The following is a 25,515-nucleotide window of genomic DNA, read 5'->3' on the forward strand; positions in this document are numbered from 1 at the left end:
ATTCAACTGTTATACTCTTTCCTTCGAGAGATACCCGTAAGTTGCTAGTCCTAATCTTCGAGTAAAGGATCTCCCCGCCTCCCCCTTGAAAGAAACCTGTGAGATATGTCAGGATACCTTCATAAAGAAGAGTGACAATAAATTATCCAAACTTTGTCCTTGCCTAGCTGACCATGATGGTGGAAAAAATGCATCCCTTTTTGGGCAAGGCCATCATATACGCAGACGGTTGTCAGTGGAAGAGCATGCGGAACACGGTCGCCAGTGGCTTCAGTGCAGCAAAGCTAAAGCTGGTGAGTTCACTTGCTCTTCTTGCATCGCTGTCAAATTATGCCATCTTAATATGCAAGACTTTTACCAGGGATGTAGAACACATTCTCCAATGGGTATTTATTGCCCATGGTCGCAAGCCACATTACGCGTTTTCAGCTGGGGTTGAGCACTTGCATGATATGCTTAGATAGCACACAGAAACTATTAGAAGATAAACGTAACAATGATGTCGTTAAAACAGTAAATCAGTTGGTTTATGGGACCATGTGAAGAGAGCACAAAATGTATACACACCTCATCCAGTTGTATGGTAGTTACCATGTTTGACATAAGGGAGGGAAAAGAAAAATTAAAATGAATTGTTGATTCTGCGAGCACCGAAGTACTAGTATGCGAACGTGGATCGTTAACGAAAGCAGGGGCGGGTACCATTTAACACATTTAACGATATTTTTTTTTTCTTTGTTTGGAATTTTGGATTTGAACAGATGATGCCTCTGCTGGAAGACGATGTAGGAGTGCTGCTGAATTTGTTGGATGAGCGCGCGAAGCCGGGAGAGGAGGTTGACATGCTGTACGAATATGAACAGTTGGCGTTGGATTTCATTTTTCGTGGGTCATTTGGCTTCGATGAGCGGTTCCAGGGGAGATCTGACCACCCGTTTGAAGTCACTGCGAAGTCTGCCAGCCGCAAGCTGATGACGGGCAGTCTACATATGGTTGCACGTAAGTCAAAGCGGTGAATTTTTTTTTTTTAATATGTCCATTGGCCAGTTTTATCGACAGAAGTGCATTTTGTTATGAACATTCTTTGTCTTTTACCTCTAAATGACATCTGTTCTATCCATTGAGAGCGCCTTCATTGTACGCTACTTTGTGATACGCTCACGGTATAACTAGTGCTCTTTGTGCCGCCTATAGCTCCATGTCTCTTCCCCGTGGGATTCGATGACGGGCCGGGAATAAATATGGCAGCTTGTGTGCTTTGCGGTCTCCCTACAGTTGCACTACTGTTCATTCCTTCCAAGTGCTTTACAATTTTCTTTTATTGTTCTCAATTCATTGTGTATCCGGCTCGTCTCCCGGTTTTCCAGAAAGCACTACTAGCTTCGGTCCTTTAGCAAAGCCACTCTCCTGGCTTTCTCTCGTCCTTGACGACGTGGACAAGGTCGCACAGGAGACTGACAAGATAATTGAAGTACGAAGAAGAGACCGTTCGGTGAGTGTGGTAAATCCGACCGTGTAAGTGTGTTTTAGAATCCAGGTGGAGGCCTAGTTTTTGCTGTATGTGCTGATTTCTCAATTATGTCTCATTTTCTGCGCTCACTTTTTTCCCCTCAGCTTTCACTCAATGTTCGAGCCGTAAATTAAACGTGTACACCTCAAGATTATTGCAAAACGCTTCGGTTTGCCAGAAATTAAGTCAAAAGCTTTCTTACCTACTCATCATCAAGTTTATTTCTGTTACCTACTAGTTGAGAAATCAGCACATGCAGCACTGTACTCAGCTATGGGGCTGAAACGTGGAGGCTAACCAAGAGGGTTCTACTTAAGTTGTGGACAACGCAGAGGGCTATGGAACGAAAAATGGTACGGGTAACATTAAGAGATAGGAAGCGTGCAGATTGGGTCAGAGAAATAACTCAAGTTACTGACATTCTAGTGGAAATTAAGAAGAAGAAATGGACATGGGCAAGACATGTAGTGCGAAGAGAGGATAACCGATGGTCGCTTAGGGTAACAAACTGGATTCGAAGAGAAGGAAAGCGTAGCAGGGGGCGGCAGAAAGTTAGGTGGTCGGATGAGGTTAAGAAGTTCGCAAGGGTCAAGTGGGTGCAGCTAGCACAGAACCGGGTTAATTGGAGAAATATGGGAGAGGCCTTCGTCCTGCAGTGGGTATAGTCAGGCTGATGATGATGATGATGATGATTATGGTGATGACCTACCAACCCTTGTGATAGAAGAAGTTGGCCGCTGTAACACGGGAAACCACATCAGAGACGCGCTCTGATCGAGCAGTTTCTTGTCTTTGCTAAGTTTCATACCCAGCAACATCTAGGCGGACGTGAGCACGCAGTGCGCAAGAAGCACAAGGATATTGACGTTAAAATAGATAGCTCGAGCACTTGAAATATGAGCAACTGTTTGCTGGCTCTCTCTTGTCCACTCTCTGCTTGCTGTTTTGGGTCATGCTTGCTCTTCACCAACAAACGTGACAATAAATTATCATTTATCTCTTTGAAAATTGATGATGATGTCCTAGTGAAATTGCGCTTCCTAGCAAAAGAAGTGTAAATGTCGGATAACACGTGCTTCTCGATTCCCACTCAAGAGTTTCTTATGTATCTGAAGATGTCTCCGACACCAGTTACGCGGCACTGACAATGAAGCAAAAGGAACAATACGCCCACCCCGATGGCTGACTGCCTTTGGTATACAAACTGCAGGGGAAGATCATAGGCTTAATGCTATAGCCAAGGCGATTGTGTCTCAGTAAAGGAGAAAAAAAAAAACGCCAGTGTGCATGCTCTGTGCAATTTAAAAAGAAAAAATTAAACCGTGGTTAACGACAGCGTGAGGGACTTCATGTAAAGAGAGACAAGGCAAGCAGAAACTTTAACTGAGCTTTTATGCGAAAAAGCAGCGTTTATACATTGTGACAGGAAGCGAAAAACAAACCAAATTTGGCAGATAAAACGCCTAACCATGAAAGCGACGCACGTTTGATGACTGGGCTTTTCACAGAGATGAAAGAAAACATCTGCGACGCTGTGCTGAACTTCCGAACGTTCTTTCTATCTTAGCATGCTATTTTTGTAGCGGCGGTTTTTTTTGTGAGGAATGAAAGAATAATCTCTTCGAATTCCACCCTAAATAATTAGTCATGGTTTAGCTCTGGTTATACCCTAGTTGAATTGCGAAAGCAACGGCGGAAGCTTCTTTTGACTGCTACATTATTCTCTTATCACACCCTATCAGTGTAAGATGCTACATTATTGGGGACACTTAAGCTCAGCCTTTGAGGGTATGACGCGAGAGCGTAAGCTACCAGCCCACATATAAAGTCGCGCTTCAACCAAGCTGTATGGACGTGCCTGCGTGTCGTAGGCGTAACGAGAATGCAAACGGTTCTGGCAGGCTGATTCTGATATCACCCTCCCATATGAAAGGAGCGACCCGAGTTGGCAGTTCCTACCCGTGGCATAACGGTAACGTGAATTCAAATGTCAAGGCAGGCTGATTTTTTTTTTCTATGAGGAGACCGTAGCTAAGCCTCTTTACGGCGTAGCTACGCCTCTTCACGGCGTAGCGGCGGCCACCTGAGGTCTTGCTTTGGCTATTGTAGTATTGATTTGATTGGTTTGGTTTGGTTTGTGGGGTTTAAAGTCCCAAAACGACTAAGGCTATGAGAGACGCGGTAGTGGAGGACTCCGGAAATTTCTACCACCTGGGGTTCTTTAACGTGCACTGACATCGCACAGCACACGGACGCCACTCCGTTTCGCCTCCATCGAAACGCAGCCGCCGAAGTCGGGTTAGAACCCGGGTACTCCGGTACAGTAGTCGGGCGTCTTACCAAGTATTGGTGTCGCAATAAAATATGGAAACACTTCGAAATGATTCCCTCTCTTTCAATAACGGCTATCGCTTTATGTTTTTTTTTTTCTTGCCTGTGAAGTACCGAAAACCTGACATACTGCAAAACTTGTTGGACGCCAAACACGTGGATGACGAAGGGCATAACGAAATGACCTCGAGAAGCAAAGGTAAGGATCGTTCACATCTCGTTTTTATCTTTACATTTATTGATGAAATATTAAGCTTTTCCTTCCGCTTAGACAGACATGGTGTCGAATTACAGTCTGGAAACATCTTGCGCAAGGCTATCTGCTGTATTTTCGCGTGTTTCGTTTTACCGTCTGGCTCTAACCATTTACCTTCTTCTAATACCTCAGATAGCGGTGGCATGTGACACAACGTAAGAAATGTATAACGCCACATTGGACGCCAGATTGGCAGGTGGAGTGAAGGGGTATCTCTGGAAAAAGGGCCTTGGACGAAACGTTTGCGTCTATAATCTTCCCTGTACAAACGACAACCCGGCCGTAGGAGACCTTGTGCGCGTTCAAACGCCAGTGCCTACATGGCGGACTATAGGGCTCAAATTTAGCATCACCCGAACGCGAGGGGATAGCTTGACCACAAGGCCATGCTAGCACAACACTGGAATTATCATCTTTAGGCTCCCAACTGGAGCACGAGTTTCGTACGCCAGTTTTCCCTGCGCAGCACGCACCCGTATTCCAAACGCGATGACGTGCTTCTAATCGGATCTGTGCATGCAGAGCAGGAAACGGCGGCGCATCTTGTGTTGCCAGAACGCTGCTGAGGGTTCGCTGCTTCACCATCTTTTGTCGAGATTTTTCTGCGTTTAATTTGAGTCGTGAGGACATGTTGGTTTAGAAGACATTCATTTATTTTAAAGGCAAATTCCCTCCGTGACAAAAAGAGAGCTTGGAACGTCTACTCCTCAGACAGAGGCGCCAACTATCTACATTGGCAGCGTTTTGTACGTTGACTAATTGAAATTGGTTGTGGTGCAGCCGGCGCACAACTAAGAACGAGCGTCACTGACTTCCAGGTTATTTTGGCAGAAATAAAACAAGTTCGATAGCCAAACAATTTGTGGGAATTTCTCATTCACAAAAAAATTAATACAAGTCTAGTACGTGCGCTGCGCGCGGAATCACGTAACAAAACCATTTAAAAACCACCGTATACTCTTGACTCAACTTTCCGGCCACAATCATAAAATCAATTGTACGCGCTCAAGATGTAGAGCTACTACCTAGTTCAGTGCCACAGCCGACTCCAGGAGGAGCTGTGGTGACGCTCCATGCCATTATGCACAAAATGTTCTACACTATGATGCTGGCAGAACGGCATTCATTACTTTTCTGGTACCTCCAGGGGTTTCAGAAAAGCAGTGAGTCTTTTTTATCAGTGGTAAAAGTGAAAGTTACTGACGGGCACGTGTAAATAATTCTATCTAGACGAAGTAACCTACTTTCTCCAAACTAAGATAGGAGGGGGTTAAATCATATTTTCGAACAAAGCTGTCCCTTGCACTCACGAAATCAATGTTCGTGCTGCGAAATCACGAAAACATCGTCGTTTTGTCTACCACTGTGCACAGATCAGAGAAAGGTCGCAAAGTTACTATATATAGCATGGCTTTGGATGCCTCGTATCGCGGTTATTATCCTGTGACTTTGTGCTCCCCCCCCCTATCTTTTAAGAAATGTCCCCCTAGATATATGCCTTATCAGGGCCCTTTGCATAGCCTGTCCCTTTGTAAGGTGTATCTGCACCAAACCCGCTAAGTGGTGACTAATCATCTACCCCGTATTGTAGTTTTTCCTGGTACTGCCGCTTTGACTTCTTTTGCAGGCTACAGAATCCCTGGTTCCAGGCGGATAAATACATACTCAAGATTTTTTTTCCTTTTTTTCCTTTTTTCTCTTCTTTTTTTTTTTCTCTTCATGACCCACTTTCTTCTCACCCATCCTTTCCTCCCCACTCCTTCACGCCTACTTTCTTCGCACCCACTTTCCCCTTCCCAGCTCTTCTTCGGAAGCAAAAGCGTATTTAAACCCCTGCCAGTGATGATCGCTTTGCCCAGACGAAGACAAGTCCACTTGTCGAAACGTTGGCTTATCTGCGAACTGAGCCGTACCCCATTCACCCTTGTTCAGTTCTTCATATCGTATCGAACAAGTGTGAAGCCGTCTTCGTTTGTTTATGCAATATAGCGTTTTGTGTTTAGGCTATTCAAAATAACTTCACTGTCATTAGTTCCTTTGTTTTGTGAACGTGATCCCTCTAACTTGGATACGAAAATATTTTGGCAGCCTGCGTTGAAACTGGGTATCTTAAGAACAGGAATGGCTGGCCGCTCAACTTATGCGGGTATGGAAATCCTATCGAAGTTCCGCTGTAAAAGGAAACTGCATGCTCACTGAGTTTGGCGGCTGGCTGTGTCTGCCTACATGAAGAAGCACTATCCCTGTATCATGTAGCGGGTGCGTATTATGCTTAAATTGACAATTCGGAGCAGCTAAGCAGGGTCTTACCGGTAGACATTTAAGGTATCTTGTTCTTTGTATTGCAATAACTTCGCCGGTCATCATTCTAATGTTCCTATTTCTCCGATTTACGTTTCTTTTTTTCTCCATTAGTAAAAGCCAAATCCAGATCATTGACCACCGCAGAAGTCATCACCAGCGCGGTCACCTTATTCGTTGCTGGGTAAGAAACAACAAAGTTTACGCTCTAGGGAAAGCTTTACACAGTTCACGCTTCTCGATTTTACAGGGCATGTAAAACTAAGATTCGGGGTCTGTTTCTCAGATGTGTAGTATGATGATGATGATGATGTATTGTGAGTGATGTCTCCTTCTTACATTACGGTATTTACAATTATAAATGGTGTAATTGGAAGAGCAAATAACAGAAGGCGACTCTGCAATGCTATCGCAGAATACTGTATCCACCCAGTTTTTGTTCTTTTCTTCTACGATGATCCTATGGAAGATGTAAAATTTCAGACAGAATTACTTTGTTTTAGTCGTCGAGATGAGCTTAAATTTGAAAGGACAACTTAACCAGGAGAAATTCGGGCTCAAAATACTACTTTCTCTAATAAGAGGCACAAGGATATCGAGTTTTCCTTTTGGCACTGCTGAAAAGAAGTTGAAGTAGAAATGTCGCTATAACTGTGGTGCTGGAAACTATAAAATGCTTTCACATAACTTGAAACGTTGCGGGCGCTTATTTCGTGAGGAGCATGTGCAGTAAGTGCACGTGCGAACAGCAGAGCGTCTATCCTGTTCATACGTATCCTTTGTGTCCCTTGCGTCTTAATAAACTCTAGAAAATATGATCTCAGCAGAGCGATTTGTGGTGCTTGGACAGGTTACTGGACCTGCCGATTACCTCTGCCTTCGTTCCTTTAAGCGAGGAATTAGTTTTTCTTACATTATAATCAGCCTACAATGGAGTATGGGCAACGAGTAAGCTCTGGCTTTGAGGCTATGAAGCAGTAGCGTTAAATACGACCGTCTGTGGCTCACTTGTGGTTACTCGTCGGCGTCATCTAGCCTCTCGTCGCTTAGATAGCAATTCTTCAAAATGTACCTATATCCCACGCATTCGTGCCAACAAACAGTCCTAGACTGCCACTTTACCTACTTAACGGTCGCAGGCGTCCACTCGGCCTAGGATAAAACAGCGCTTTAACCAACCGTTACGAATATTTTCGTGTGGACTATGATTACCATTCCTGATTAGGCATCCAAGAGCACTGAAAGGTTTATTCCTTTTGTTGTCTTTTGCTGCAGCTTCGCTTCTTTTTCTTCTTCGTACACATGGCAAAGTTCATTCGTACTGGTACAAACCTCCACGTATATAAAACACTGCCTGGCACAATGCCACAGAGCTTTCCAGTCCCCTGCCTACTATTCCCTCGACCACTACCGCTGCCCATCTGGATCACTTCCTTGCACCTTCCCTTTAAAAATGCCCTCGACACCTTCGTGTCGTCTAGACCCGGCTGCGGTGTCCTTGAGGTTCCCACACATCCATGGGGAGTTCAGCGTTTTTGGTTTCTCTATTTAGGTTTAGCCATGTTAAACTTCTCCTTATTTATTTCTTTTTATTTTATTTTTGCGCTGCGCTACATCCATATATGTCCCGCGTTACCTACTTGTCTAAGTTCTCCTGTTGTCGTTTATATGAACTGTGGAAAATGTTTGAAGGATATATTCACAAACTGTTCACTTATAAACTCGTATGCGGCTCTTCGCCTTTGAGCTGGATATTGGTGGGCTTGTTGGTGTTTTAATGCAGACTAAAGGGCGGGCCGAGGAGTACACACCAAGAGTACTAACTTTGAATTAAGTTTACATTTTTTCTTTCTAACTCGACGCAAAGCGCGATTGAGCGGCAATTAACGTCTCAGGTGTTTTGCATACACCGTCAACGATTAAGCGAAGCTAACAGGCACGTGAAAACTGATTTGACATCATGCAAGACTACAGCAAAAGGAAACACAAGACGAAATAGCGAAGAACACAGAAAGTGTGTTGCACCAAATATAAACAGAAGGTCCGTGTACTTTTCTTACAGAAGAAATGTTAAGGTTTCAAGGGGTAAACGTGGATACCTTTTGTACATGCGAGCCAGCACCGTGCTCGTCCCCTTCTCAAAATCCCATGTTTTTATTTGATCTCTTTCCAAAATCTTGCTTTTTAACCTTGCCTTCCTGCAGAGGCTGGAGACTAAATCGGGTAGCTCCTTTAGCAAAGACTGTGACATGGCTTAAGAACTTGTCAGGGAAATTATAACTACACGGAACGGTAGACTTGATGAGCCAAAATAGTCACACAAGGTCACATTTCTCTCACACATTGGTCAGCATGAGCGTTGCTCAAGAGGTTCAGCGTTTGGCATGCCCAGGGTTTACTTTGAACGTTCCCAGAGCCTTGGCTGAGTCATTGCTGCACTGCTGGTGAGGTCAGCGGACAGAAGGAAGTCAGCGTTACAAGGCCTGAAGTATTGACATACGTGTGGAAATTTAGAACGTAAAACGATTGCGTTCAATTTAATTGTGAACATCGCGTTCAGGACACCTTTTAAGCTTTCGAAACTGTACAGTGATGAGCACAAAGATTTTAGGGACACCTAATCTCCACATTTTCGAATGGTATGACGCGATAGCATTAGCAGCTCGCATCTGTCAAGTCTTCTGGCGGATTTTTGTTCTCGTACATAGACGTTGCTACTCACCTAATCACTAAGCCCTAAATTTATCCTCTTAATATCTCACACGCGTTTTACATTACAGTCATATGTTAAAGGCCACCCGACATTGATATAGAACCCGACTTGTGATCAGGCCGTAGCAATGTACTTGCGTGGCCTAGGGGCATATGTGTCGGATTCAGAATGCAATGGTCCTATGAGGCTGATCGCGATCCCACCCTTCCGTGTTTTAGAGGTCCTCTTGGGTAGCTCCTACCAAATCGGCCATCCCATGTGGTTTGCTTTAAGTTAGCAAACCTACAATAAGTCAGTGCCTGGCGACGGCAGCCACCGACTATCACCTGCAAGAACCATGCCAGGGTCATGCCTGTACTTTTTCGCTCACATAACCGGAGCTGACAACACCAACGCGGCATTTCCTAGATAACAGGCCATTTAACGCTATCGCGTTATAAAGGATGAATAGGAGGCCCTGAAAAATCTATAGATATAACTATCCTTGAACCTTGTTTCACGAGTGTTAAGCATCAGCCGTAGTCAACCGCAGTCAATGCTGCCGTTTCTATCTTGCCTCACCTCCGCGCTTGGTAAGTAATTAGTAATTAGGCGAGAAACAAAGTCCAGAAATCTGTAACTAGATTTGGCAAATGGGAGACATTGAAGCTGTCGCGTCGTACCCTTAAAGGCACAGTTCAAGTGTCCCACAATTTTTTGAAGGCCTTTTGACAGTTGTCGTTTGTTGGCTTGCACGACGGAAAATATGCCTGCTCCCAGCATGCAGTCCGGCTATAATATACTACTAGTTTGATGCTTCTGCGCTTGAATTTATTAACCGAAACGAGTGTGGGCCACAACGTATTATTGAAATTAGAGGTCACGTTTTACTCCTGGCGGCGGGGAGAGCACATTTATCGCAGTAAAGCGGGAAAGAGACTCTGAAACAGATAATGGCACATGCAGTTTTCAGAAAAGTAGGCTGTGAAAACACTTGTGAAGTGATGCATTATAATGACGACAAATGAACACGGACGTGTACTTAAGATTCTTAGAGATAGCACGAAGTAGCTCCGCGTAAGTCCGCATTTGTATGCCATTGTGAAAGAAGGCCTGCACTTCGAAGATGACAGCATGTCTTTCTCCAGCCGCAGTGGCGCCATCAGGAACCTTTTGTTTGAGTATTCTATTCGTATCATTACACAGGTACGAAACAATCGCGACATCATTAAGCTACGTCACCTTTGTTCTCGCAAAGTACCCGGATGTGCAAGAAAAAGTGCGGCAAGAAATCAAAGATGTCTTGGGCGATGAGGTAAGCACCTGAACATGTCGCATGCATCCTGCATGCGTCCCGGTTATGTATTAGGATGTGAGTTTTTGCTTCCCACTTACTGGTGCAGCTAACTGAATAGTGCTAGTATATACCTAAGACGGTGCGGTAGAACCAGTTTATATGCTTCTTAATATGCAGCGCTGCGTCTTCCATTGTTTATTATTGCCATTCTTCGGAAACGCCCGCAGCACTTTTTAGGTAGTAAGAAACAGTCCGCGCATTCTGCACGTACAATGTTGCTGACAAACTACGCTACATCAGTATATCAATGCGTTAGTATGATAAAGTTGCTTGGGACCCGCGTCATCAGGCTGATCAGGATGAAATTCGTTTCACTGATTTCTGACACACACCTTGGACTCATTTTGAATAGTGATATATTAAGGTGACCTGAACATTAAGCGTCTGAATAACAAAACAAGTTCGCTTGTTGCAAAATTCTACAAAATGCTGTCAATAATGCGGGGAAAATAATATCGAGGCGAACTAGGAATACAACAAAACGTGTAGAGCGCACATCAAACATGACGCGTTCCTAAAAATGGCATCCGGGAGGAGTGGGCTTCGAATTGACATATATGCTTATGAAAACAAGGGTATTTCATGTATTCTTGTTACCAGGCACCCAAGGAGCTTGGTTATTACTTTTTGTCTTTGTTATTTTCTTGGCTGTATTGACTTGGGAATATTGTTGTTGGCTTGTTTCACTTCTCTCATGTTGGCAAGGCCAGCAAAAGAAGGTCTGAATGATTACGTACACTTTCCAATAATCAAACACTTCTTGCGCACCTTACAGAAGGTGCATTCGCTAGAAACGTAAAATGGGCTCTCGCACTTCATATCACTATTTGCTACTATTGATTCCAACTCCACAGCATAATAAAGAGAATTGGAAGGGTATACGTGATCGTTCAGACATGGAAATTCATTGCTCCTGCTTAGCGCTACTTCCGCGAAACATATTAGATTATAACTTGATATACGTGTTAGAAATTTCCTTATTCTGGTCAAAGTATAAAACACAAGCTCTTCTATTCGCATTCTTTCGATGAGTGCAGGGAATGAGACCGTAGCTTCAGATTGGCCAAGCACGAATGTGACATCGTCATGCTGGAAGCCTATCAAAAGCATGCACCAGATTCTAAACAGCCTTATGAATTAAAGGCGCATTTCTTGGGATTCATCGTGGATTAAGGTTGGTTGTGGTATATTATGAGTAGATTAAGTAGAATTAGGGTACGTTGAGATGGATTTCTCTTGGGTGCTGGTGGGCTGCGGTGGACCAAGAGCATATTACATTGGCCTTAAGAGGGAGGTTGGGTTACATTAAGGTAGACTACGTTCGGGTAAGAAAAATAAGGGTAAATTCAGGTAGAAAAAGGTGCATTACGTTTAATTAAGTTGTGCAGTTGGGCTGTATTCGACGAAGTGTTATGATCTATTAACAGCCATTTACGTTGGATTAAGCAGGAAAAACCTAGATGAAGTGTGCATTTTGGCGTATTCAACTCGAATTGAGGAATTAATGTAGATTACAGTGAATTAGTTGGCGGAATAAAATTACTTAATGGTCACTCCTTCATTTCATCTAAGGAGTCTTCAGAACGGCATGTTCACTTTGTGTTCAGCTAAAAACGTAGGTGCGCTGAATGAGAGAATTCCTTACGTACTCACCGTCTGCCTTAATAAAAAAAAAAAATAGCCGCTGTTTTCGATTTTGCTTATTTTCGGTTCAAAAAGTTAAAAAATATCTTGTTGATTGTAAGTTTTACTGGCTTTTAGGTCTGAATTTTTATATTACTTACGGAACTTCTGAACTAATAAATCGGGATTCCCTAAGCATTGTTAGCAGAGATTTGGTGACAGAAACGTTGAAAGCGCGAGGCGTAAGCACAGAAAATATGTTGCGTAAATGAAAAGAATCAAAGCTTCGAAAGGATATTTTAAACTACTGTTTCACATTGATACCACTTTAATGGCAGAAAGTGAAGTGGAACTCAAGAGACTTCTGATGCGCGTACAAGAAGAGAGTGAGAAGTTTGGGCTTAAACTGAACATTAAAAAGACAAAGATCATGGCGTCTTGCCCTATCAAGTCCTGGAGCATCAATGGACAAGAAGTGGAAGCTGTGACGGATTTTCTCTTCTTGGGCTCCAAGATTACCTCGGAAGGAGACTGCAGCCATGAAATTAGGAGACGCCTGCTTCTGGGAAAGAGAGCAATGGTTAGCCTTGACCGCCTAGTAAAGAGCAGAGACATGAGTCTGCCAACCAAGATCCGTATAACTTGTGCTATGGTCTTTCCAGTTGTGATGTATGGATGCGAGAGTTGGACTGAAAAAGGCTGACCGCCGAAGAATTGACGCGTTTGAATTGTGGTGCTGGCGAAGACTCTTGAGAGTTCCTTGGACTGCCAGAATATCAAATCACTCGATATTGTCGACCATAAACCCTGACTGCTCATTGGAGGGTCAAATTATAAAGTTAAAGCTCTTCTACTTTGTTCATCTGATGAGCAGAGAGGAGTCGCTGGAGAAAGATTTGATGTTGGGAAAGGTTGAGGGTCGGCGGAGAAGGGGTAGGCAGCGAACGCGATGGTTAGATGGCATCCTCGAGGCACTGCAGATGAATTTATGTGATGTTAGGAAGATAGTGAGAGACCGGAAAGCGTGGCGTGACATGGTCCATAGGGTCACGAAGAGTCGGACATGACTGAACGACTGAACTGAACTTCACACTGTATAAAATAAAATAGGGCATTTAGTAGTCACTTCTGTTTCACTAGAAGGACTGCATATTATTATATCTCTACATCCCAATCAAGCGCACATCAAGATGTGAGCGCCACTTTCTTTGGATATACCCAGCGAATTTTCTTCATATATAACTGTACTCACCTACAAATTGCCTTATTTAGCTCGGAAACTCCTACGTTAGTCACATGTGCCACAACTCTGACTATTTTGTTGTTCTAGCTCCCTTCCTAGCTTGGTTGTGAGGCTCGAATGTTGCCCTTATGCAATGTGGTTATGGAACGCTAGCAACAAGTTGAAGCTATTTGGAATTACATTAGTAATTCCAAGGCAAAACTGTCAGTTGAAGAGAAATGAACCAAGCCTTCCCCTTGTTCCAAGCCTGAGCAGTCATAATGACCCCTAGCAAAACATGTATTTGTGAGCTACGCTCGCCAATCAAGATATGTCATCATTATCTCGTAGGCATGGCGTGCGCGATGTCTTACGGTCAGCAGCCTTCAGAAGTTTCCTTCATTCAATTTTTTCTTCTACAGTGCAAGCGAAGGATCATAATTTCCATAATGCAGCCGAGCGTGATAAGCCGCATTCACTTCGTGCTGCAATTAAGTAGACTTCGACTTCACTTTCGTCAAAAAACAAGAAAATATGTCCCGTCCTGAACTCCTCCTTTCTATTTTGAGCGTATTTTGACCTCTGATTTCATGCTCTATTTATTTCTGCCAGGACAAACTAGGCTTTGAGACCCTAATGAAGAAGCTTGTATACTTGGACCAAGTAATATACGAGACGTTTCGGCTGTACCCTCCTGGCCTCATGTAAGTATGGCATCAATTATGGAAAATGCGTTCAGGGAATATTATCAGAAATATTTGCACCCACCAACTCTCTGTGCGAGAAGCATTTACTCGACGAAGGGAAACTGTAATTAAAGAATGTCTCTGTCTCTAGAACCTGAGTGCCATTGCGTTCGTATCTTACAGTTTGTTTTTATCCACACGAGTGCCGCTTTCTGCAGGCCCGCATTTAGCATGGTTTATACAATGATATCTAGAGTACATCAAAAATCTCGGAATCGACTCTGGTCAACATTATATAGAAAGCGGTCCCACAGTTAAATGCCGATTTCTACTTTCTCCCAGGATTATTGATAAGGCTTGATGAAGAGGCTTCAGCGCCTCTGCAAATTCGTTTTGGCAACTACGGACTATAACTGAAATTATCAGTAGTTAGCTACAAGCCCTCTCAATTAAGACAATAACAAATTACCTTGGTGCAAATGCATAGCACCAGAATAGAAGGAAAGGGATCCCTCTTTAGGAGGAAATCTCCTATTCAAGAGTATATGCACTGCATAAAATGCCCAAAACAGCTACATCAATTTGTACTGCAAATAGCAGCCTTTTTGCACGTTGTAAGGAACATATTGTTACTTGGTGGCATGACAAGCGATGGAACACGGCGACACAACAGAAACAGAACGACGTGATGACATGACGATGAAATATGCTTTAATGGCCAGCGGGCCTAGCGCGAAAGCACCTAAAAACCTAAGAGAACAACAGAGCGGCGACTTTACCGCTAGCTGAGCCATAAGTTTCGTACAAATTCTGGAAAAGTGTTCTGATGTCAGTTTTTTTTTTTTTTTTACTCATTCTATAACTGCATCAAACATTCATCTTGGCAGATTCTCTCTCGGCTAGTGTTTATGTTGAAGAACACGATCGTTGCTTTTAAAGTGCAATTCCAATTTCAGTTTGAGAACTTCGCTATGCACCGCGTGCTTAAGTCATTCCGATGAGAACTGCTATGAATGTATATTTTAATATCGCACTGTTGCTGCAAAATAAATCTGTTCTTGACAGTTTTTCATACTTATTGTACATTTAGGACCTCACCAAACTTAGCAAGAATGTGAGAGCTTGCTAATACCAGAGAGCTTCCGTCTAGTGCTGCTACCCGCCGGGGTTACGGCGCTCGGCTACTAATCCCAAGGGTGCGGGATCGAATCCCGGCCTCAGCAGCAGCTTTTCGATGGAGGCGTAAAGCAAGGCGCCCTTGTGCTGTGCGATGTCAGTGCACGTTAAAGAACCCCAGGGGGTCGAAATTTCCCGAGTCCTACACTACGGCGTCTCTTATAGCCCGAGTCGCTTTGGGACGTTAAACCCCACAAACCAAACGAACCAACGAACCATCTAGCGCTGCTGAGCGGTGCAAAACCAACGCAGTGGTTTCCTTAATGTCACTTTATGTCTAGTTACTACAGTTCATAATCAAAGCCTCACACTGGCCATTCACATCAAGTTAACATGCCTACAGAAAACGTTTTGGTGACGCCCCACTCCTCCTAAGCCTATAATAAGCATACTTTTCGCTCCACCATCCCGCAAAGGAGACAAGACATACACGTCCCGAAACGTACGTGTCCACATTATTTGCCTAGTGTCTCGATTACGCAGTTTCGTGACGAGAAAGGCCAAACGTGACTTCGAGTTCAAGGGCACACGATTCAAGGCCGGAACTTGCTTCATGGCGCCCCTATACCAGATCCAAAGAGACCCGCGCTTCTGGAAGGACCCACTGCAGTTTAACCCTGACAGGTGAGGTACGCCTGCTTAGCATTTAGTAGACCTTACTAGAACTACACTGTGCGTCTTCAGTAAAGTTGTTCTCATTTTCGTCAACGACTGTGATGTGCGTATTTTTCAGAAGCTCATGGCAATGATGAGGGCGACATCTTTTGGGAGGCAGCCGTCTCTTAAGGGGCGCCGTAAAACTGTGATTGATCGCGGCGTTATTTTTACTCATTAAAACAATTCTTGACAGAACAGTAAACATGAGCAAATGAGAAAATCAAACTGGGTCATAAGTCACTTGAATTTCCTGGAACTCGAATGCAGTACCTCTCAGAGGCGGTGCAGGAAAGCTCGCACCAAGCTGCGCTATTGCATTTTTTCCAAAACAATATTGAGTTGACCGCTCCTAAGTGATGCAGGATCGAACCCTGGCCGTGGCAGCCGCTTTTGGATGAAAGTGCAAAGCGAGGCGCCCCGTTCTGTGCGATTTCAATGGACGCTAAAGAGTCCAAAGTGGTGAAAATTTTCGGGACCCTTTATTACGACATCTCTCATAGCCTGAGCTATTTTGGGAACCAAGCCAAACGAAAACACTCATAACTAAGTAGTATATTGGGCGGTATACTACTTCTTTAGTAGCTCAAACAGGGGGATACGAGGAAAAGTGATTAGCTCCAATTTGGAGGCGAATATGTCCACGTTCTTCAAGCAGCAGTGAAATGTGTTTACAGCAGCTGAAAATGTGAAAACTGCGACTTCGCTGATTATCAAGATCCACTATTTGTTTCTGCCCTGTGCAGCTAGTTCTAGTGTGTGAAAATCAAAGACGACCTCATATTAACCCAAAGACTGTTTTTTATACATACCTACGGCCCATATTTCAAAAATTAAGAGAAAGCAAGATAGTGACACCTGCTGTATGTCGCACGTTCCGGTCCTTCCTTTATGACGCTACTTCGTTGCACTGGTGCCCCATATTTTAGTAGGAATGCCTACGGTGTTGAAGAAAGGCAGGCAGCAGTTAAACATGACTGAGGACGGGTATACATTGGGTATAGATGCAGAAGCAGAATTGCGAAGTCGTTTGTCTATAAACAACATTCCCCAGAAGTTTGATTTCACATCTCTAGCAATTTTGGCTATATATTTAACGAGTGGTGCAGGGTTTTATTACAGTTAAATGGAATAAGTTAAATGGAACTAAAATCTTAAGTGGAACCTTATCGCAACATCCGAAATGCAGCATAAAGAACGGACGGCTTAGTACGGGAAGCAAGCTCTTACCGAGATGGGGCAGTGGTCAAACGTACTGGACTGCGAAGCTGATGTGTTTGCCTCAGCCTGGGTTAGAAAAATATTGGTAGCAAGATTTTCTTTTTTTCAGCGAGTGATCCAAGTAGGTTTCGCAGCCACATCTGTGATATCCAAGAAATGCTGGCAGCAGTGCTCCTATAGCACCATCTATTGTGCTCGTATTCTCTCCGGATTTGTTGTTGAGCGGTCAGCTTATAAACGATATGTGGCGACTCCACGGCGTTGATTAATAGAGCGATTTAGCTTACCGTGATCCGCGATCCGCCACCGTGACCCGCTACCGTGCGTGGGCGGGGCGCACAAGCTGATTGGTCCAGACGCGGCAGGTCTGTGTGCCCACATCCAGTATGTGGCGCCATCTGGCGGCGTCAAGGGGGGTCCGGGCATGCGCAGTGAAACGCGCAGTGGCGGATCACGGTAGCGGATCGCGGATCACGGTAAGCTAAAACTCTCTACTAAATGCGCAACTCCAATCTAAATAATAATTTTGACAGATAATTTTCTTTCGAGGGGATAAACATAAATGATTTACCTCAAAACAAAGCTTCACTTACACTATGGATAACGTGAATTCATCGGGTCAGTTTATTAAAATCGCCACAGCTAAGCGAAAATGAGAAATTCTGCAAAAAGCAAGGACGCGGATTCACGACCTTTATTTCTTGAGTAAATTGGAAGGCGCGGAAACATGGCGGGTACAGGTCACGTGTTCCCACGTACAGAAAACAATTCCAAGGTAATACAAGCATTAGTAAATTCGAACATACCCATGAGGCTCCCGTGATAGAGGAAGGTTATGCTTGTGCTACCAACGTAACGCTTAGACAGCATTCCTGGATAAATGCTGAGGACTCGCGTTTCAGAATATTACGCGATGGCGTATAGGACTCGTTCAGAGGTTAAGCCGTTGCCGTAGCGTAACATTTAGAACCACAATCTAGAAAATTGCAGGAAAAATTACGAGGGACTTAATTACGAGGAACTTTAGCGACTAAAGTAATGAAAGGCGAAAGCCTGAGTGCCACATTCTGCTACATAACTGGCACTAATCAGGAATGAATTAGTGATGAAGTAGGTAATTAATAAATAAATACTTAATCAATTAGATATCAGTTAGTTTGATCACTGAATTACTTACTTAGTTACTAATTATTGTTCCCGTATAGATCCTTAATTTTAAATAATTGATTAATCAGTGATTACTAATGCTCATTAATTGTCATACGGCCATATAAGGCACGCATTCGCACATACTGTGGAGGTTCTCTGTGATTGGTCGAGACTTTAGGACGTCATCCCGCCTCGGCCACTCAGAGTCGCCGCAAACCGGGACACATTTTGTCCACGACAGCATGATCCATTATTAAAGGCTTTCGTCTTAAAAAGTGTGCTGTTCAATGAAGTATGTTTTGTGTTGCCTTTTGAATGCAAGCCGTCTGAGTAAGAGGCAAGCACACACCGCATAGTCACGAAATGATCTTTCTGGTTTCTTTATTTATGGGTTGTTGTTGGTGGCAAGCTTTTTAGAGGGACATCTACTTGAGCGCGCTGCGGTGTGTATATATGTGTGACATAGTAATGTTTGTTCGGATTGTGTACTGATGTTACACTAATAACAACTAAAGAAGTTTTAGTATATAAACAAAAATAAAAAACGCTTGAATTAATAGGCTGTGTTAAAAGTGGTGTCGCATCTACGTTTTATGCCATGCTTACGCATGCTCCTAGTTAATTCCCCTTTGATCCACTAAAATAAGCCTTTGGCAAAGATCCGTGAATAAAACAAACGAAAAATGCGAAAGCGACGAAGCGAACCGCAGCTTTCTAGATTACAATGAAAAACCACTACGAAATACTGTCGCTAGCAGAGACAGAGGGCGTTCTGTGCCAGGTTCTTCATTTTTTTCTTTTTAACTGCAGATTCGCCCCCGAATGCGAACAAGAACTGAACAAGGACGCGTTTATGCCTTTCGGCATGGGGCCACGGTACTGCATCGGTAAAAACATGGCCATGTTAAAATTGAAGCTGGTACTAAGCAAGCTGTTGCAGCGGTATCACTTGGAACTTGGTCCTTCTCAGATGGTGAGAACGTTAATGCTTGTTTTCAGATTGTTACTTAGGAAGCGTTCTGCATACTAAACATCCTAATCCCAGTGATTTAGTTCTTTATTGTTTATAGTTAAAGTGTGGCAAATTCCCGTAGTGCAGTGGGGTATATCATAATTCCTTTTATTATCGCTCCTTAGCGATCGTTCTCAATCGTTCGTACCGCATTCGGCGAGCTTTTATAATGTTCAATAGAGCCCTCGCTTACTCACGCTGCCTACCAGTTTTGGTTCAACAAATTGAGCTGGTGATTAAGTATTTTTCTCACTTCCCACTTCCATAAGAGCTTTATCCCTTATATAAAGCCATGCATTCTTGGTTCGTTGCATGATCATCAATATTTTACACCTTACGTGCACAATATTTCACACCATGAAATGAAGAGTAACCATAGCTTAGGCCCTTTCATATAACTCGGAATATTTTAAGAGATAGGTATTCGTCACATGTTTACAAATAGAATAATTTGTACAACAAAGATTTTTCAATGCTTGTGTAGTTTGACCCACACCTTCAAGAATAGATTAAATTTTCTGGATTGTAGACCGCAAAAATATAAGTAATAAATGTTTACTAACACAGTTATGAAAATTTATTCAGTTCAGTGGCATTTCGAAACAACAATCAAGGCGTTTTCTTTTTTCAGGGCGTAATGAAGATTGCTTCACGAGCAATGTTGTCCGCCCCGGTCAATGGGCCATGGATTATTTTGCGTCGCCTCCAGGAGCCCTTTTAGTACGATTGCTCTTGTTCTTATTTAATTATGACATAAAACTGTTATTACTACGTTGACATGGTGCATTTTTCAGTTATATGTTGTTTAAATACGAAGACTTAGTTGTGAACTGCCTCAAAAGTGTACATAAAAGGCCGTTTTTTTAGCCCCTAAACCTGTTTATATCCTGGTGAAATATGACTTATATGCTAGCAAATATATACTGTTGTTCTTCAAAAGCGTTAGTATTATTTGTCAATAGTACGCTGTAACGCTGTCAAGGAGCGCTCTTTTGAAACATAAAAAAGTAGTTAAAGATATAAATATGAGCTCTTCACATGGCCGTATTGAAGTGCTTCCAGTGCATATTTTTTATTGAAAGGCTTTGATTCGAAGATTGCTTTTCACCTTTTTGCTGCAGTGATTGAAGGGATCAGTAAGCTTAAGTCTGAGAGACCTACTACGTCTGTGTACGCAGTACTTTCCACTATGGTAACGGAAGGTAACCCTATATTGCACAAAAATTGGCTCGTTTGGTGGGTTGAGGTAATTAGTATGTTTGCCTACCCATGTTATAAACCGCGGTGTAAAATCCCCTTCACGATTACCACTTACTGATGCACCACGACGTTCCATTACAGAAGCAGATTCAACTATCTAAGCGATCACTGCGAAAAAACGTTACTCTTCATAATTCCATTGAAAAATTCCCAATGAGATTTGTTTGAAGCATATCAACACTGGGTTCTGTTAATACAACGCGGCTTGTTTAGGAATGAACCCGAGCTTGCTTCTTAAGTAGTCAGTGGCGCAGGAAACGAGCTCCACGAGCAAAAAGGAAGGATTAAGCGAAGTGAGGTGCAATACGGAGAGAAAGTAAATTCATGAACACCTGAGCCGTTTAAAATGAGAACTTATATAACGACCTTGACGCTTTGCAGAAGGTGAAACGTACCATAAGCAACGACTTTAGGCAGACCTCCCAACAATTGGAATCCATCCTAGGAAGGAAACGAACCCGGTGATGTGGAGAAGCAAAGTCTCATTTTATTACGCTGCTCATATGCACAATTTGAACCTCTATATTTCAGCCTCTTGCAGTTTTCACTTTTTGCTCTACAGCCAATAGCACATCACTATTATTATCGGTCGCTATCTACCACTAACTGGCGGCAGTGGTCTCCATGGCAACCGCGCTGGCATGACGCTAGACAAGGAGAACTAAGAAACGTTTCTCAAGTGCCGGCATGGCTGTCAGGATGATTGACAGCTATAGTGTGACCGAAAGACGACAGTATGATCCATTAAAAGCTTTCGCCTTAATACATGTGCAAATTAGTTTCTTCCAACTCAAAAGTGGACAGGCACTGCGTCAAAGATTCATAAAAATCACTGCTAAAGTGAAAACATAAGGCTATTATTCGTGCCTTCATATAGAATTGGTTCATCAACTGTGCACATTGTACCAATAAACTTTGCACACACGGTGGTTTCTGAGTCAAGGCCATGAACCGCGCTGTGTTCACATGAACACTGTAACAAACTTGGACACATTAGACGACGCGTCACGCTTCTTCTTTCCGACGCATGTCAGAAGCAATTCATGTTTCAAGCAAGCGCAGGAAAGGATTCAACGCATGTTTAATGGGCTGTAAATTGACGGCAATTTTCAATTTTGCCCGATACGGGCTATTATTACCAAACGATTAAACAAATTAAACCGAATACGTAAAAAGGCGTGCATAGAAGCAGGTAGAGCTACGCACTGCGCAAGGTATCTGTAATGATGGGAACGTGGAGCACTTTCCGCAGGAAATCGTTCGCCTTAGAATCACTGGATGTCCACGCAATTACGTGCAGGCCTCGGTCGCGCCAGGCGCGCACGTAAGTGGCACTAAGGAAATCCTTGCTCACCAACACGGCAGAAACGCCGGTCACATAAGTAGTGAGACCGCACTGAAATGCGCTATCCGCAATCCAGTCCAGCGCTTGCGCCATCCAGTGCCTAAAGAACGACTTGAATCGGCGCTTCTGTTGATGCTCGTCCAAATATGAGAGTAATCTAGGGTGCCAGGTTAATGCCGTCACAATGTTCGGATTTCGAAGCCGGAGTTCATAAATCAGCTCGGGGGAACGGGAGGTAATGAGTGCACGGCGATACAGCAATGGATTTTCGTAGAACAAGCGATTCAAACGGATGGCGGAGTGGGTGCTGAGTTCCTTCACTTGGAGTATGACCCGCAGGCCAAGTCGCAGGCATTCGTGGAGAGCTTCTTCGAGCGTAGGCACGGGCTCCCCTTGGTAGCGATGCGAGAACGGATGCTTGCTTGCGGCGTCGAGGTGACGTAGCTGTTCAAACGTAATATCCGACAGGAGGCCTAATCCGTTTGTTGTCCGCTCCAGGGTGTCGTCGTGAAAGAGAATGGCGACCTCATCCTTGGTGAAGGATACGTCCAGTTGAACACCCGATGCGTTGCTCAGCTTCGCCTCGCGGATGGCAGCAAGGGTGTTCTCTGGTGCTTCGCGACCTCCTCCGCGGTACGCAAACACAGGCGGCAGCGAACCGTAGCTCCCCTTTTGCTCACCGAGGATGACCTCTGTGGCCCGTGCATCGTTGAGGCGCGGCCGAGGAGCTTTCAGGGCCAGGTGACCGATGAGCGCTAGGCCGAGCACCAAGTACCACGGAATCATGGACAGCGCCGCGACTATAAGACGGCTTAGAAGGAAGGCCGAGTCCCTCGTTTTCCTCAGGACGTCTAGTCACGACCGTCATTATCCACAGCAGTTTCTTCATGCCACATTCTTAATGCGTAACATCTCGTGTCTGTGTCCGGCACTCTGAGAAGAGTCAGGCGAAACCATGTGAATCTTCTTCCTTCTTTTCTTCCACCTCTTGGTACATATCGAGACAACAGGTGAAATATGGAAAAAGTGCAGATTTCAGTGCATGACAGAGCCGAATAACCAGTCGCGGTTTACTGAGTGAAGTTAGTAACCGGCTCCTGAAACCTCCTGAATGCTTCTGAATGAATCAGGGTGATGCATGGAATCGTAATAATCGCAAGTATCACCACGGAAAACGAAACGCAGCGCATGAAGATGCGCGCGCTCATCGCAGAAATGTGCGTAATTGCGGCGAAAACCTCATTTTTGGCACACGTCGCGAAGCGGTGCTCCAAAAGCGGCTTTTATAACAAACTTGAACGACTGCTTTGGAAAGACCGACCGGGCCTGCAAAATATAGGAGGCTATGTGCGGCGTTATACCAATTTAGTGATCATAAGAATCTACTTGACAAGAGCAGATTTCTTCATTATCTTCATCACCATTATGTAGATCACTTTTGAATGTATTTTCCTCAAGACTTCATACCTTGAACGAGCGATATTGGTAAGAAAATTGCATGCGGCAGCATATGAGGCTAAGGTAGAAGGACCCAGCAGACGCGTAATTCAGTCTCCTCAAGCGGATTAAACGGCGATGTCTACCGAGAGGTGTCTCTGAACGCAACCTAAAGGTAACATACACTCACTGAAGGAAGGAAATAGTTACGGTGAAAATAAATAAGTTACCGTTGTCATGCATGCTGTCACCTCGTGGCTCTGTTCAGGGCTGGTTTTGTGGCTATTAAGAATTAAAAAAAATAATCACATGATGCAACCTAAAAGGGAACACCACCCCCAAGAAAGGTATTAGTATCTTATGTTATTGCTGCAATTTAAAAGAAGTCAAGTTATACATACATGATTCGAACAAATGTTTTATTGTAATGCTCAGGTAAGTAGTGTTAATCCATTGCGCCACTGAGGCAATGATTGCAACAGCCTTTACTTGCGCTCTTATTTATTTTTACAATATTTTCGCACTTTTAAGCATTCGTCACAGTTTTTCAATCTAGAGCTTCTAATGGTGCTCTGCGAAACGAGAAAGGTATTACGATAAGTGTTGCGTAAGTGTATTTCTATGAATAGCGCTCTCGACTCCTCTCGTCAAGTGTTTTAAAACTAATCCCATTCTAAATGACAAATCATAGTTTCCCAATCTATTCTTGGAAGTATATGGTTGCTCTGCACCAAATGAAGACATCACAGGTGCCTCGTGAAATCGGAGAACTGCTTTAAAGATATTCGGTTCCATCTATTCCTTGTGAGGCGGCGTCCGTGAGCGCCTCATTTGTTTGTAAACACAGTGTTGGTCTGTAGGCAAGCAAAAATCACAAGGGAACGGGCGATAGAAGCCAGCAATGCTGTAACCTTGTATCCTTAAAGGCGCAGCTTAACTTTCTGCCTTCTTTAAATTCATGTTTGTTCTCAGGTCCACAATTATAATATAAGAGGGGCGTATGCTTTCAAAATATGGCAGATACTTTGACAATATCCTACACATGGCTTCTTATTGTCTACAATAATTCTAGAATGGAGGTTGGAGCCTGTCGGAGTAGCAGCCCACAGCAAGAAACGCTGCGTGCAAGAAAAACGGGAGCTGCAATGATTGAAAGATGGCGCTTTCCTTAAAAAATTTGCCTCGCATTCCTTTTGCAGAAATACGGTACATTTACGAATTGATGTCAGAGTTCCGATCTTCAACTTGGACCTATTTCTTATTCTATAAAAGCGAAATATAAATCAAACCCCTTTATAAAGCAGCTATAGAATTAGCCTTCCCTCACGAGCTCCCTGTGGGCAGCCAAATCAGATTTCATTCCCCGGCTGGTTTTCGAAGATGGTCTTGTGCTCTGGAGCTCCGAGCTTTAAGACAATAAATGCTTCCTTCCCCTGCGGGAAGTCATCCCAATACCACTGTAAGGGTGATGCCAAAACAGCATTGATTTTACACTTATGAAAATGTATGCACCCCAGATCGACAAAAGGTGTATACTATGGCTAATCGGGCGAGTTGGTGATGCATTCTATAAAGACAGCAACGCGAAAGACGGGAACTAGACATGTATCACGAAGGGGCCTGTGAAATGGTATATCAGCCAGGTGAGGGCAATGTGGGTTGTAAGTCTGAAGTAGGTTGTGCACAAGCACTCCACTGGGCCCCTATTTGTTACCGATTAAGGAACTCATCTTCATCTGTTCACATTCCCCTGCATTGGCAAATGTGAACATCCTCTCCCGATAGTCCTCTGGCGCTTATTTTCAACTTTTGACGTAGAGAAAAAATCAACAATTAGTGAAGAAGCTTGATCATATAAAAGCGCCGATGTTGTAACATGCTTTCGTGTAATCGTTTATAACCGCAGAAATATCGCTGCTATAAAGGACGTGAAGGTTGTCTGCTCGGCACCCAAAAATTGCAAAAAGTGTTTCGCCAAAAGTGAGCAATAGAGAAAGGACACCTGTGAAACAAGCCAACGGGGAAAGCTGGCAGCGTGCAACAGGGTTTCAAGTGCCGCTTTCCTGCCCATGCGGATTTTTCTGATAGACTCGCAGGTGTGTAAGTGGAAGACCCAGGTAACATGTGGCCTCGTTACATTCAACACCCACCCCAGCCGCCTGGCTGTTTGTTACTCCAGCTGTAATCCCTAATGGTTCGCCTGCTTCAATGCTATTAAAATACATGTAAAGAAAAAAAATACAAAAAGCTTTTGCTACTGCACAGGATGCTCACAATTCTGCG

General features: G+C 43.8%; 1 protein-coding gene and 1 pseudogene across 1 annotated transcript in view; one reads left to right on the top strand and one right to left on the bottom strand.

Annotated features, from left to right (window-relative positions):
• LOC146208058 (cytochrome P450 3A14-like) overlaps window positions 1-19,965 on the top strand; it is a 40,875-nt gene extending 20,910 nt beyond the window's left edge. The window contains exons 5-14 of the mRNA XM_084587214.1: window positions 168-293; window positions 762-999; window positions 1,368-1,492; window positions 3,953-4,040; window positions 6,513-6,582; window positions 10,297-10,405; window positions 13,905-13,996; window positions 15,638-15,778; window positions 18,989-19,151; window positions 19,822-19,965. Coding sequence (XP_084443340.1) covers window positions 168-293; window positions 762-999; window positions 1,368-1,492; window positions 3,953-4,040; window positions 6,513-6,582; window positions 10,297-10,405; window positions 13,905-13,996; window positions 15,638-15,778; window positions 18,989-19,151; window positions 19,822-19,911 — 1,242 coding nt within the window. The 3' untranslated portion in view covers window positions 19,912-19,965. The remainder of the gene's footprint in view (window positions 1-167; window positions 294-761; window positions 1,000-1,367; window positions 1,493-3,952; window positions 4,041-6,512; window positions 6,583-10,296; window positions 10,406-13,904; window positions 13,997-15,637; window positions 15,779-18,988; window positions 19,152-19,821) is intronic.
• A 1,683-nt stretch (window positions 19,966-21,648) lies between these two features.
• LOC146208059 (glycerophosphodiester phosphodiesterase 1 pseudogene) lies at window positions 21,649-22,581 on the bottom strand (annotated as a pseudogene).
• Window positions 22,582-25,515: the final 2,934 nt, after the last annotated feature.

Source organism: Amblyomma maculatum, chromosome 1, assembly GCF_055883805.1.
Source record: "Amblyomma maculatum isolate TAMU_Amacu chromosome 1, ASM5588380v1, whole genome shotgun sequence".
NCBI classification, from domain to species: Eukaryota; Metazoa; Arthropoda; class Arachnida; order Ixodida; family Ixodidae; genus Amblyomma; species Amblyomma maculatum.